Source organism: Calypte anna, chromosome Z (assembly GCF_003957555.1).
Source record: "Calypte anna isolate BGI_N300 chromosome Z, bCalAnn1_v1.p, whole genome shotgun sequence".
Taxonomy (NCBI): Eukaryota; Metazoa; Chordata; class Aves; order Apodiformes; family Trochilidae; genus Calypte; species Calypte anna.
This window is the reverse complement of record NC_044274.1, coordinates 50,933,859-50,948,906: the sequence shown is the minus strand read 5'-3', so window position 1 is coordinate 50,948,906 and position 15,048 is coordinate 50,933,859. Positions and strand designations below refer to the sequence as shown.

Sequence of the window (15,048 nt, the reverse complement as noted above, 5' to 3'; positions counted from 1 at the left end):
TCTATTGACTAACTACTGAGTAATTATTCTGCAGTTCCATTTGGAACTGTGCAAAAGTAGATTTTTATAGTAGGTTTTATTTCTGTCATGTTTTACTGATGGTATTCTCAGGAAACAGAAGTCCTCACCAGGACACATGACAAAAGACTGCGCTTCTTCCCAGGAATCAGCTGGACTGTCACCCTGTAGTGGACTGCATCAAGAGGAATGGGATGCCTAGAAAACAGGGTTTTCAAGCCACGAGGCAAAAAAAACCCAAGAACAAAGCTGGTGAAGCTTGATCACACATAACCGTGAAGCAGAGGCTTCAATGGTACTTCAGGCCTTTGTTACTTTGTTATGCTCTTTTTAGAGTGGTGGCAGGTAAGACTTGTAAAAATGATTTGCAAACAAGAGAAGTATTTTCTGTAAGAAAAAATGTCGTAAAACAGGCTTAAATCAACACACAACAAACAGATTCTATCAAAAATATGAAGGTGTTTTTTCTCTACACTGTACATTAAGACTTCAGCTAAAATACTGGACACAGTCCACATTGTAAACACACTGAAAAAATGCATAATATGGAGTCAACCAAGCAGTAAACTTGTAACACAACAACCAAGCAGACTTCTAGAAAACATGACCTACAAAAAAAGGCTGAGTAAACAATGTTAATTTAGCCAAAGGGAGATGATTAAATGGGGTAAATATGTTCTCCATAACAACAGTGGACAGAACAGGGAAGATCGAACACAGGAAGGGATAATTAAATTACATACTAGGAAACATCCTCTAAGGATGTTTCACACACATTAGTAGAACAGGCTCGAAGGGTCTCAGGAATGAACAGGCAGAATAAACATCAGCATAGATGGATAGATGTTCTATTGATCATGTCCTCAGACAGGATGGATGAGATGACACTCTCCTAAGTTGAAAAACTACCATAAAAGTTGGCACTTAAGCTTATTACTTTTTAACCAGAAGCTACAGTTCAAGTCATTGGTCTAAAAAAACCTTTAAAAGCCTTATTCATAGGAAACTGAAACATTCACTACCAGTATAAAGTTACAAACCCAAATGCCACAGAAAGTTTCTATGAGATAAGGCAGCTCTTTAGTTTCTAACTTCAAGTAAGCAATATTCCTTGTAAATCAGTATTCATAGAATCACAGAATCCTTGGGGTTGGAAGGGCTCGAAAGATCATCTAGTCCAACCCCCCCTGCCAGAGCAGGGCCACCTAGAGCACTTCGCATAGGAATGTGTCCAGGCAGGTTTTGAATGTCTCCAGTGAAGGAGACTCCACGACCCCCCTGCTGATTTTGTACATGCTATCAGCCTGTGGGAAAAGCAAGTGGAAAGCACAAGCTTTTAAACCAAAAATCTTTTGGTATTAGATACAGGTCAAGAGACATGGGACATTTCACTAATAATAGCATAGAAAAATATGAATAGTAAATCTCAGTGCTAAAAAGCCAGGCAAATCTGCAAGCTACTAGAACAGCAATGGTAGCAAAGTTAGGATAGAAATAGAAAAGCTCCACTGGTAGTTGACAGAAACCATCGGTAATTGATTGCTGTAGTTCACAAAACCTGGGAGCACTCAGTCAGTAAAAAACGGAAAAGGCTCTACCCAAGGAATAATAGAAAACAATCTGTGCAAAGATAAAACCAAATCAAGGAATCAGAAACTCTGAGTTGTAACAAAAACAGAGAAAAGATGGATGATTTCAGGGAATACAGATACACACAGACTTGTTCTCTCACGAGATGAAGAGTATATAGATCTGAAGTAGGTAAAAAACTTTCCTTAGATACATTAGGACCAGGAATAATGATATGAAAAATTGCTACTAACCAGGGAAACACATAGAAAACTAAAATAGAAAGGTTTGCTGCTATAGCTTCAAAAATGAAGAGGAAAACTAGCCTACTGTACAAAGTGCTGTGCATATAGTACTAGGTTTATCCAAAAGTGATTATGTTCACAGAACCCCTATGCCCTGAAAGACACTGGAAGTTCTGCAAGATAAAACAAAATGCAAGGTATAGCAGCAAGCATAAGCAGGCTGATTTGCTGTAGTACAAAGTAGTAAGAGGCTTCACTGCAGAAGCATAGTCACTCTTAATGACAAATGAGCCAAATCATGTAGAAGAGTCACAAGCACTTGAACAGCCAGCCCCAAGGCACAGAATTCTGCACTCAGTCTAATTATTTTTTAAAGCCAGAAATAGCTTTTGTCTTTGTTTTCCTTTATCATGCCATTTTCTTTGCTGAGTAATTTCTTTGCCAGAGTGTATTAGAACTAAAGAAGGAAAAGAGACGGAGGACTCAGTAAAGTGTGTCTACCTAGAAGAAAATCTGTCATTTTAGTATAAAAGCACAATTCCTATATATTTTTAACAGCTATACCATTGCTGCTTCCTATATTCCTATCCTCAAGAAGAAAAAGAGAGAAAGAATATTAATATTCTACCCACTGACAGCTTCACCTTGTATTTGAAACACATAATACTTCAGAACTCAGACCAGCAAATTGCCAGGATCAGTAACTATCATAAAATTTTGGCGTACTTTATCTCAGATTTCATATAAAACTTAAATAGCTGCCAGATTTATAAGAGTGACTACTCCCATATTCTACAGTGGATTTAGTTGCTTATTTGAAGATTAATGACTCAGCAGCGAATATAAAAAACTGGATTACGATGAAGTGGAATTCAATTGATTCAACACTGAGTGCTCATTTAATGTGTTTCCATTACGTGGTTCAATCACAGTAATAAGATTACCAGATTAACAGGTAAAACTACAGAGATTCGCTAACTAAATCTGAAGCCCTGAAAAAAAAAAAACAAACCAAAACCAAAACTTCTAGAATTCACGTTCCCTTATTTATTAAATGCACCAAAGCACCTAAATCTTTCTAATTTCCTTAGTCTCAGAGTAATTATTAGGCTCCTATCACTCTGGACAAAGCAGAAAAAACAAATGTTCTAGCATTTGTAGTTTGGTTCATCTGTTATTTATCCAGTTGAAACACAGCACCAGTATGGTGTAGAGCATTCTTGGTGTATAAAGAATACTTTTAACATCAATTGATTCTTCAGCAAATTTTCTTTACACTATTTTTTTTTAAACAGACCGAAATAATATTAAATCTCTACTGCAGACTAAATCCTGTATTAAACTATATTATATGTATCGTAAAGCAAATGCATATTACACTTCTTACCTCACAAGTCCATTAACACTCACTGTGGATTGTATTTCTAATATACAAGCAGATTTTAAAAACAATGGAAATATTTCTACATTAATAAACAGTCAAAGCTCACATTACAACAGCAGAGATACTTAAAACAGAGAACAGGAAAATCCTCCTCTTGCTCTGTGGGATTTTTTATGAAACGATTCAATACTTTTTAAACTGAAGCTAATAACGAGATTACAGTTCAACATTTGACTTACAGATTTGAAACTATTTGTCATTACAGATGTTGCAAAAGCTGAAGTAGCAAGTATATATCATCAATAAGTGCCTATAAATAGGCATCTTGTTTCTTCCTTTAAAAAAAAAAAAAATACTTACACATCCACAAATAGTACATAATCTTTACTGTCTTCTGGAATTCTACAGGAATGTCCACAGAAAAGTCCTGGTAGAAACAAGGACCTACTGGAAAATTCTCAGGGAGAGGTGGCCAGTTATTTTTTCTACCTGCAAACCAGAAAAAACATAACGAGCTTTATAGTACAGACTTAATCTCTGTGTATTAAAAAGAGATACAAATTTGGACTTCTTCGAATTGTTTTATGCATGAGTTTTACAAGTATGTAACTTGAGCTACAAAAACCCAAGAGTTTTATCAGCAATCTTCACACAATACTGAAAATAGTTTTTGAAAGAAAACACAATGAAGTACTGACAGATCAAGTACAATATTTTATCTATGTAAAATACTAAGCAGGCACCTGACCATTCCTACAAAGTGATGAGTAGAGAATTCTTCATAAAACAAGACAGATGGTCAGATGAACTTGACTTTTAAATGTAAATTTTCCTGAAGTCCCACCAGACTCACATACTTTGTTTAACATCAAGACTGGGGACTGAGAAGAATTTTTCATTCTCAGAATCCTGATACTTTAACACCAGATCTTCCCTGACTTTGAATCAGGTCTAAATACAGTTTACAGTCAAAGCTTTACCTAAAAACCTATAAGCCACAAGAATGGCAACCACTGAGGTAGTGTAAACTACTTTTTTGTTACAAGAAGATGCCCTACAGTGTCATCGTATTTTGATAGGGTTGGGAGAGAGAGGGCTGACACCACAAAGGACCCCATGTAAGACACTTGGACTTCCTGTATGCTGGTGTGCTCACAGGCAATTCTGCCAAACAGAAGTCACACCAAGCACAGACACAGTGATTTAACTGAGATGCTAACTGCAACAAAAGTTTACTAGATCATTTCAATTCTGGATGCAAGAGAAGCACTGAAGCTTAATTAAAGAGTAACATCAGGGTACCTTTATATGAAATTCTGACAAGATGTTGCTTGTAATTTTTATCTTCAACCATTAAGTTTGCCAGATGTTCATCTGACACAAACAGAAATCTTGCAAACCTTAGAAGCATGGATTATTTCTTGTTTCCCCACTCAAACAAGATGAAGCTGTCAAATTTGTCAAAAGAGGTTCAAATCACTGACTAACTGTTAAGTTTCCTGCTTCTTCTACTGACATTTTTGCCAAGCTTTTGAGAGCAGGGGAGTCACAGAGGAAGCATATGGTAATGAATGAATATTCCCATCCGTGATGAAAACTACTACGGGACTTCTCATATAAAAAGTATCTGGAAATAATTCATTCTGCAGTAGATGACTACCTCACTCAGGACTCACAGACCTATGGAAAAATTCATGTACCTTACAATAATTAAAGTTATTATTTAAGATCTGTATGCCATGCATTTTGTAGATTCTTATGGTACAGGTTTCAAAATTTTCACCTAGGGCTGAAAGACAGCTTGGTGAGATGGTTCAAGATCAAAAAAGATATCTTTTCTAAATACACTTTGAATACTCATATTCCAAGACTGCATTTTGATAAGCTCAGTGGTACCTCAACACAAATTACCATCTCAAGACATACTAGCATAACTTTAATGGCATGGTTGCAGGCTCTCTCAAAATAGCTTGATATAAGTACAGAAAAGGTATTGTCAGGCATGCCCAAATAAAGTAACTGAAATAGGAAGCGGCACACTTTAAATATCTCAAATGTGATGGTAAGAAGGACCTGAGCAGAGAAGACTGAAGGCACTGAGCTGAGATGATCTACCAGCTTGAAGATCTTTGCACCGTAGTTGACTGCAGATGATCATGGTGTCCTAGTTGTGCAGCCAGCATCTTAAATTGAATGCAAATAGCTAGAGTATTGCAAGAGAATCTGTTGTCCATCAAGACAACTCTACATTGTTTCCAGAGGAGATCAAATGAGTGTGTAAAAAAAAAAATTAAAATAAAAGGAGTATTTTTCTCTTCAGTCACAATATACAAATCTTCATTTGCAGCATCTTTCACTTAGTCATTCGGTTAAAAAATACTATCTTCTTTAAAGCTTTTAGAGCTCTGTCTTTCCTGTTCGGCCTTCCTAAAGAATCCTTTAGATTCTTCATGGATTCATCAAGCACGTTGATGTGAACTGCAACCTAATAACAAACTGCCATTTGAGAAGTACCCTGAACCATGCATAGAGTATCAGTTTTGTTCCTTAAGATACAGATAAACAAAAATTTCACCAAAACCTGGAAGAGAAAAGTAATCCACCCAGACCACCAATGTAAGATAGTAAAATTAGAGGAAGGGTGAAATATGGGAGAGGGAAATGAAAAAACTATCAAAAAAATCATTATCTGGGAGAAGAGGTATGAAGAAGAGAGAGACTGAAAAGGACAAACATTGAGAAAATAATGTTCTAATGAAGGGAAAGCAACACCATGAATTTGCTCTTAGAAGAACTGCAGTTTCCCTTTTCCAGATGCTAGCAAATGACTGGCATATGAGTAGTCTTTACAGATTCCCAAGGGGAGGAAATAAAGAGGGAGGTGCTGATCTCTTGTCACTGGGATCCAGTGATGGGATATTCTGGCATTGTTCAAAGAAGACCCAGGGCAGGTTTAGAATGGAAATCTTAACATTTCTTTACCAAGTGGGTGGTCAAACACTATAATGGGTGGTCAATGCCCCAAACCTGTCAATATTTAAGAGGCATTTGGACACTTTAACAACATACTTTAACTTCTGCTCAGCCAAGAACTAGTCAACTAAATGATCACTGCAAGTCCCTTCCAACTGAAAATTACTCTATTCTATTCTGTTCTGTTCCATTCCATTCTGTTCCTTGATAATTTGAATGAACTACTAAGCAATTATGCAATCTGGAATTGTACCACTGCATACTCAAAAAAACCCCACCAACCCAGCACATGGTGAAAAAAATCTTAGATACAAATGGAAAGACTACACAAAGCCACAGTCCTTTATTTTTTGTCTTCATTTTTTTCCTAACTTTAGTCTGAAGTTCTTCCTCTTCAAACAGGGTATTTCCATAGACCTATTCTAGCAAAGCATCTTGAGTTTAAAGCCAAATCTTCTCATTTGTGAAACTGCCATAAAAATCTGACCATTTGCACGGCACACTTTGGAGTTTGTTCCAAAATGAGATGCTGATCTTAACTCTGGGTTCCAAAGTGTCAAATGAAAAATTAATACAAGATTCATTAATCATACGATAGATCTTTCTGCTATTTGTGTTGAGTATTGTCTGCAAAAAAGCAAAAGGTAAGAAAACATTTTAAAAAATGAAAATTCTCCTATAGCTATAAATATTGCCAGAAGCTAAATCAAGGTCATGAAATTACCTTTACCTATTCTCAAAATGCTCCATTTCTATTCAATACCATTACTTCAATCTTAACCTAGAATAAAAATAGCAGACACCAGAGAGTAACATGTAACAGAGGACACATTTAAAATTTGACAGTAAAAATCTGCGTAAGTACAACACGGGTTTTAGTCAATGTATGCACTGACTCATGGAAGAAAATCTCTTATGATGAAGAGATTATAAATCCCCCTCTTTTATCTTTTACAATGTCACTGTAAAACTAAAACAGCTCCTAAGAAAAAGTGAAACTGCTGGAAATTAAGGAAGTAACTTTTTTCATCCATACCCCCCTGCTGATTGAGACTCTGCATTTCCCTTTCTCTGCGATCCAGTTCAGCTGCTTTTCTTTCCAGTTCTTCTTGTCGCTTTAGCAGTTCTGCCTGGGCCAAGGCATGCTCCTGAACAAAAGAAGGATCATTAGATATCAATAAAAAATACACAAAGTAAATATCCCAAGCCTTTTTTCTATAGTTAAGTATCCCGAGTAATAGTCTAAGACTGACGTAGTATAATGCATTAACGGATTACTTAAAGGCAGTATGAATTTTCATATATCAGTAGGAGATTAATACTTTTATAAATAAAATATTACTCCAGGAGTGTATTTAAATGATTAAAAGGAACGTAGTGCCTGAAAGGTACAAACCTTTGCAATTTGTGTGTAAGCAGGTGATTCTTCTGTTGGTTTCATTATTGCTGGCTGTGTACTGGGTACATTAGGCATTTTTACATTTCCTGGAGGAGGCTAAGAAAACAAGAGATATTTATAAGAAACAGCTATTCTGATAAACATCTTTTCATTAACTCTGTAAGAAGCAATGTAGTTGTTTTAAAGGAAGTGTTACTGATAAAATGAAAATCTGATATGTTGCCTCCACTATTTGTAACCTTTAGAACAAACAAGTCAACCAACCTGTATGGTACAGAGTTCTTTTAATTTGTTTTTATTTATTTATTTTTCCTGAGGAAAAGGACCTGGATGTGATCATTGGCAGCTGGCTAAGTATGGTCCAGCAGTTTGTGGTAGCCAAGGTGTCCAACAGCATCCTGACTTGTATCAATAACAGTCACACCAGCAAGACCAGGGAAGTGACTGGGCCCCTGTACCAGGCACTTGTGAGGCCACACCTCAAATACTGTGTTGAGTTTTGTCTCCATCACTACAAGAAGGACACTGAGGTGCTGCAGTGTCTCCAAAAAGGGCAAAAAGGCTAGCGAAGGGCCTAGAGCACAAGACTACAGAGAAGCAGCTGAGGGAAGTGATTTGGAGAAAAGGAGGATAAAGGAGGGGACCATACCATTCTCTATAACTACCTGAAAGCACACTGAAGCAAGGTGGGTGTGCTGCTGTCTTCTACAAGGTAGCAAGTGAAAGCAAATGGCTTCAAACTGCACCAGGAAGATTCAGATTGGATATTAGGAAAAATTTATTCACAGAAAGGCCTGCCAGGGAAGCTACCCAGGGAAGTGATTGGTTCACCAACCCTGGTGTAAACATGGTGCTTAGGGAGATGCATTAGTGGTGGACTTGGCTGAGTTAGTAACAGTATCTTTGAAAGTGGAAGTGGCAAGTGACAGCCAGCTAGGCTAATAAACTTGTTAACAATTTCCAGGGGGGACTTCAGTAGCCCTCCCATAATACTGTAAATAGTAATAGTAATATTACCTGTAGTAGTATAAAAAAGTGCATTGTCAAACTCAAAAATACTTCAACATTTACTTCAAAATATTTATCCTTAAAACGCTTTGTCCAAACAGCCTGCAGTGCTGCTTATGACTGGAATATGACTGGCATCAACCAGATGCTCCTTGAACTCTGACAAGCTTGGGACCGTGACCCTGTTCCTGGGATTCCTGCTTCAACCGACCACATTCTCAGTGAAACCTTTTCCTAATGCTCAATCTGAACTCTCCCCGACACAACTTGATTCAATTTCCTCATGCCCTAGCACAAGAGATCAGTATCTCCCCTTTCATTGCCCCTCTTTACAAAGTTATGGGTACCCCTCTGTCTTCTCATCTCCAAGCTGAAAAAAACCTAGTGACCTCAGACCATCCTAAATCTTGCCCTTGAGACCTTTCTCCATCTTGGTCACCCTTCTGTGAACACATTAATAGTTGTCCTTCTTACAATGTGGAGCCCAAACTGTACTCATTATTGGAAGTGGGGCCATGCCACTGCAGTGTAGAGTGGGACAATCTCCTCCCTAACTGGCTGGCTATGCTTTGCTTGATGCATCCCAGGACACTGTTGACCCTTTTGGCTACCAGGGCACACTGTGGAACTTGCTAAATACACAAGCCCCCGATCTCTTTCTGCAGAGCTACTCTCCAGCCTCTGATCTCCCAGTTTTTACATATAATCAGGATTATCGCCTCCCAGGAGAAGAGCCCAACGACTGCCCTTATTAAACTTTGTATATTGGATGATTGCCCAGCTCTCTAGTCTATACAGATCTCTCTGCAGGGCCCTCTCAGGAGTTCACAGTGCCTCCCAATTTAGTATCACTGGCAAACAAACAGTGTATGTTAAACTCCTGCACCCAGATAATTTATAAAAATATGATGTATATAATTCTCTAAGTATATAAAAATACATGTATATATAACTATACATAAATCATATATTTTTAAAAATTTTACAAATATTAAAGAGCCCTAAAATTCAGCCCTGTGGGACCCCACTGGTGACTAGCCACCAGCCTGATGTAACCCCATTTACTACACCTCTTTGAGTCAGACGTATCACCCAGTGGCTCACCCAATATATTATGGATTTGTCTAGCTGTGTACTGGACATTCTGTCCAGAAGGACACAGTGAGAGATAGTATCAAAAACTTGGCTAAAATCCAAAACGATGATATCTGCTGGCTTTCCTTGTTCAATTATATGGTTGCCTCTGTCATACAAGGAAATTAAGTTAGTTAAGGAGGACTTTCCCCTCATGTACCCATGCTGGCTATGACTGTGTTGTCTCTCTCAAGTATTTTCCTGTAACTCCTAGAATAACTCTATCCATAATTTTACAAGGCACTGAAGTGAGACTGACAGGCCTGTAAGATCAGAGCCTTCCTTCTTACCGTTCTTGAAAGCTGGGACAAGTTTGCCAGCTTTCATTTCAGTTGTCTGGAACCTTTTCAGACTCCTAACACAATTGGAATATTACGGAGAGAGGTCCCACAACAAAGTTGACCAGCTCTTTCAGTACCCTGGTATGAAACCCATCAGGCCCCATAAACTTATGTGCATTCAGCTGAAGCAGCAAGCCTTGCAAAACTTCAGAGGTGTCTGGGAATTCACCATGTCCCAAGCCACAGAGCTCCAAGGAGCCATCATGAGTATTAAAGGGAGAGGTGAAGAAGGCATTAAACATCTGTGATTTGTCTACATCCCTACTTGTGATTAACCACATCAAGTGACAGACTGATGCTCTCTCTCATCCTCCTTTGCTATTAAAACATTTTTTAAAGCCCTTCTTGTTGTCCTTCACAGTGCTGTCCAGCTAAGCCCTGATCAAGCTTTGGGAAACAGGACAACTGGCTACCACCAGCTGGCTACCAAACACTTCTATACTTCCAACTCACCACCAGTACACCTGTACATCAATCAGCAGGTGGCTTTCGTTCATCACAGAACTGTGAACAGAACCTTGAGGAGCTCTGCTCATAGTGCTCTGTAAGTTAATTTTTTTTTGTTACAAATTGTGTGACTGATACTCTTGAACTGCTATAGATATATATAGATATAGATATAGGATATAGATACAATTTCCTTGCAAAAATCAGAGCAGACCAGTCGGCACCTTGAGGTTCTGTTCACAGTGCTGAACAATAGCCACCTGCTAACTGGCGTGCAGTTGTTGAGTTGTTGCAATTGCAGTGAGTTAGTGGTGTAAAACCATCCAGCGGCCAGCTGGCAACATCCAGATGACCTAGACTTAGCACTGGCTGCATACTTTTTGTCCTTACAGTAGCAAATACCATCTCTATAGTTCTCCTGTGCTGCTCGCCCTTGCTTCCGATGTCCATACAATCTTGTTTTCCACTGAAGTTCTGGAGCAAGATCCCTCTCTGCTCAGAAAAGCTGACCTTGTGCCCCACTTGCTTGATTTCCAGCACTTTGAAATTGCCTCCTTCTACACTCCTAAGAAGTGACCATCATGCAACCATTTTAAACTAAGGCTGCACTAAGTCTTCCTATCAAACTGAAGTACTCATTTTTAGAACCCTACTCAAAGCAGTGAAACACAAAACTTTCCACAGCTACTTAATCTTATGTGGTTCATACCAGAGCATTCAAAAAAACTACTGTACTTTCTTTTTTCTTCAGAATTAAATGAGAAGATGTAGGCTTCTCAGGTGACTTCAGGGCCATAGAAGTCAAGCCTCTTTCTTCTCCTCTCAAGCTTAACAGTCCAGTTCATTGTTCTGGAAACTGGAAGTCTTGGCTCCGTGTCAGGCATAATGAGCATTTGAAAAGTAGACTTGACCTGTGTCTCTTACCTGAGCAGAATGTCACAGTCATCCTGTAAAAATTCTTTCATTTCTTAATTTTATACTTACAGGACCACAGTCTGGCTTATTCACATATCAGGATAAAGCTGTAGAATTATACTGTATTTAACATATAATATGCTAAATATAAAACATCAAAAATTAAACAGATTTACTTCTACTCCCTTATACATCTGCATACAAAAAGTTGTTGCGAAAAGATGGTACGTTTATTAAACTGTATGTTATTGGTTAAAACACAGCAGACTAATCAGATATCATGGTGAAAAAAAAAATCTAAGAAGTGACAAACACTGGAACAGGTTGACAACGGAGGCTACAGAATCTCCATTCTTACATATATTGAAAACTCCCCAACACAAGGTGCTAAGCAATGTGACTTAATGACCAACTCTGAAGAGTGAAACCTGAGAACGATGACTGCCAGAGGTCCCTTGAAACCTATGACTCAGCACTTACTCTGTCATATGTTTCTGGCCATATGTTGGTTAGGTGTCCAAGTGCTGTGGGTGGCTTAAGGATTTGGTTATGGAACAGAGATACCTGACTTACAATCCACATAGAATTGACATGACATTAACAGTAAGATGGTCAGAAATTCTTGTCTTTTTATGGATGTAACTCTAACCCTAATTACTCAGACTTGTAAGGATTGTACAACTACAGTGATCACTGCATAGTATTGTATCACAGCATATCACCCACATTTGGACAGGAGAACCAAGTTAACTTCTTTTACAGATATTTCACTTCAAAGATTCAGTCTTCCATCCTCACTCACACATTACAATGCTGTAATTCAACTTAACCCCATTCTACAACACCCTTTTCTTTCCTACCCAAAATGGTACTTTCTGGGATAGGCCTTTTTATTTCATACCTGGCTCTCACATATGCACTGCAAATATTATGACCTCTCTTGAAGAGAAAAGCTTGCCTGGACATAAATGCTCAGAAGAAGGTCTCTCTTTAATAAATTTTCCCACGGGGGTGAAGTACTTTATTTACTGGGAGTGGGGGGGAAGACTTCCAAAGGAAATCAGGTGTATATGATCAGTATGTTTTTATAAACACTTCACTGTGTTTGCATGCAAGACAAAAGGAGGGGAGATGTCCAGGCATTTCCTGAAAAAATCCATTGAAATGTTCCTTAAAAACTCCCAACTGTACTGATTATTTTTTTCAAATTTTTAATGCATTAATTTGGATGTTATTACTATATACATTATTGTGACTATACATGTTACACATATACACACAAAGTGCTCAGAAAAGTTCAACATGCACTAGCAAAACTTGTAGAAACAGGAAGAGATTAAAGGTCATCTTTAACAGTAGTTTAATTAAATGATGAAGCAGAAATACTAACTGTCTAATCTCATCTGTTTCTTGCTGATTTCAGAAACATGACAGATGACACTAAGTCATCTCCATGGTGACTGTTAAGAGCTGGAGACAAAACCACTGAGGATGCAGGCAACAATATTTAACCTGACATTTACATCATTCACTAAAAACTTTGGTTTAACAATCAAAAATAAGACAGGCTTTTAAACTTTGGAGGAAGCAAAAAGAAAAGACTCATGAATTCTTATATTAGGTATCAAGGTGGTGACACCTGTAACCTAAAATTTCCTACAGCAATGTACTGTCTTCACTATATCTTGTAGTATTTTCCTGCCAAATTTCTCCCTATGTATGTAAAGGATTTACCTTGACTGAGGAAAGGTGAATGCACTGAAATACTAAAAAACTCAACAATCAGAATAAGGAATACTGACAATAAGTAGAATTTACTTTTATTTTTTCTGTCCTGTCCTGATAGCCAAGCAAGAACTGATATGAAGCACCTGCCATGGCAAAGGAAGAACACAACTGAGCAAAGATAGAAAGTGTCAGCATTAAGAGTCTGAAGCCACTTTCTCATAAAAGAAGCATCCCTGTCTAGATTTGCAATGGAGAATTTTTAAAGTCCAGCATGCATAGAGCATTTGGAGGGAATGGGGACGGTCAATCCTGTGTTAATGCTGGAGACTGCAAGATACCATCTCACCACTACCACTAGAAAGCTAAATTTTTAATTAAATCATACTTTTCATCTTCCTTAATAACTACAACTTAGAAACTACAACTACATATTGTTATTTATACTGAAACAAGCATCATTTTAAGTTTTACAGACCAGTGATTCTTAAACTAAAGAGCACAGAAAACTGGTGGATATATTTTGCTACCACCAGCTTGTATCCTTTCTGCTTACTAGTGCCATTATGGTTTTTAAATGTCAGAAGGGGGATTACCTGCAAAAAACTGTTCAAGGTGACTTAGCTTCCCAACAAAGGTAGAACAGGGAATAGCACCAAGTCAAAGCCTCCAGAAACTAACTGGATGTTTTTGCTCTGGCCTGCACACAAAAAGCTGAGTAACTTCTCTATCCTTGTCATTCTCCAGGCCTAAAATTCACAGACCCTGCTTCTACCTCTGCTCATCCAGTCTTTCACTGTCTCTTCTTACTCGTCATATACCTTTATTTGTTCACATATGCCCTTTTCTTGCATACAAGGCTGAAAGAAAAATTAAGCACATGAAACTGTGAACATATACTTCAGATACCAAAAACCATTCCTGCAAACGCATACAATTACAGTAAAAGTACCTACATATTCAGCGTACACAAGATATAAAGAGATAGGGATTCAGAGATACAAGAGAAAGGGAGATATCATCTAGAGGTTGACTATCACTGCATTCTTAGCTGAATATATAATTTATTCTCTCAGCCTTGTTTTCTGCAAAAAAATCTGAAAGTTCTTTTCCTCTACAGAAAGGGAACTGCTCATTCAACAGACAGGTCGTATGAATTTCTAACATCTCAAAGATTATCAGTGGAATTGCGGTGCATTAGTATAGCATATATTCAGTGGATCTCAACAATAACTTAAGGATTTCCTCCATCCTCTCAGTTTTTCAGAGTGACATCTGTAATGAGCAATTAGAATCCTCTGTACCTGCACAGCTCAATGCTCAAAGCCAGATAACCTTAGCCTTAAAATTCGGTTTTCCTTTTCCGACAGAGTTGCATGTTAAAATCAGTAAGTAACAAAAAAGCTTTTATTAATAGCTCTATTCTATGTAGTAATAGCTCTACATTTTTATTTTTTTATAAAAAAGATCTACTGTCTTTTTAGCAAGTGGCAAATACAAGGGAATTTTGAAACTCTTGAAGCTTCAGAAACAAACATATTGCATGATATTGTGAGTTAGAACAAAATTTTTGAGACATTTAATATTGTTGTTAGTTGTAAATATCGTGCTTTGAACTTGTCTTGGTTTGGGCCAGGATAAAGGTGATTTTCTGTCTTGTACTTTTTGCTTTCAGCTAAGTCTCTTTAAGTAGTTGCACTTGCTGAAATTAACAGCAAGTTTCTCAGACAATGTGTGCTTCTAGGATTGATAACACTTGATGTTTATAGTTACTGCTAGAGACTGGTATGCAGAGCCAAGGACAGTGCTCAGCTCTGAGGAAAACATTTTACCGTCCAGGAGGATGAAGAGGTCTCACCTGAGCCCTCCTTTGGAGAGGAACAGACAAGA

At 37.8% G+C, this 15,048-nt stretch overlaps 1 protein-coding gene across 6 annotated transcripts in view; it reads right to left on the bottom strand.

The window, feature by feature from the left end:
- Positions 1-15,048, bottom strand: part of SCAMP1 (secretory carrier membrane protein 1) — a 40,833-nt gene that overhangs the window by 10,669 nt on the left and 15,116 nt on the right. For 5 of the 6 annotated variants that reach the window (XM_030467455.1, XM_030467460.1, XM_030467457.1 and 2 more), the window contains 3 exons: positions 7,586-7,684; positions 7,226-7,337; positions 3,577-3,705 (listed from right to left, as the gene is read on the bottom strand). In XM_030467455.1, the coding sequence (XP_030323315.1) occupies positions 3,577-3,705; positions 7,226-7,337; positions 7,586-7,684 (340 nt within the window). The remainder of the gene's footprint in view (positions 1-3,576; positions 3,706-7,225; positions 7,338-7,585; positions 7,685-15,048) is intronic. The other variant, XM_030467456.1, reaches the window with a different exon arrangement.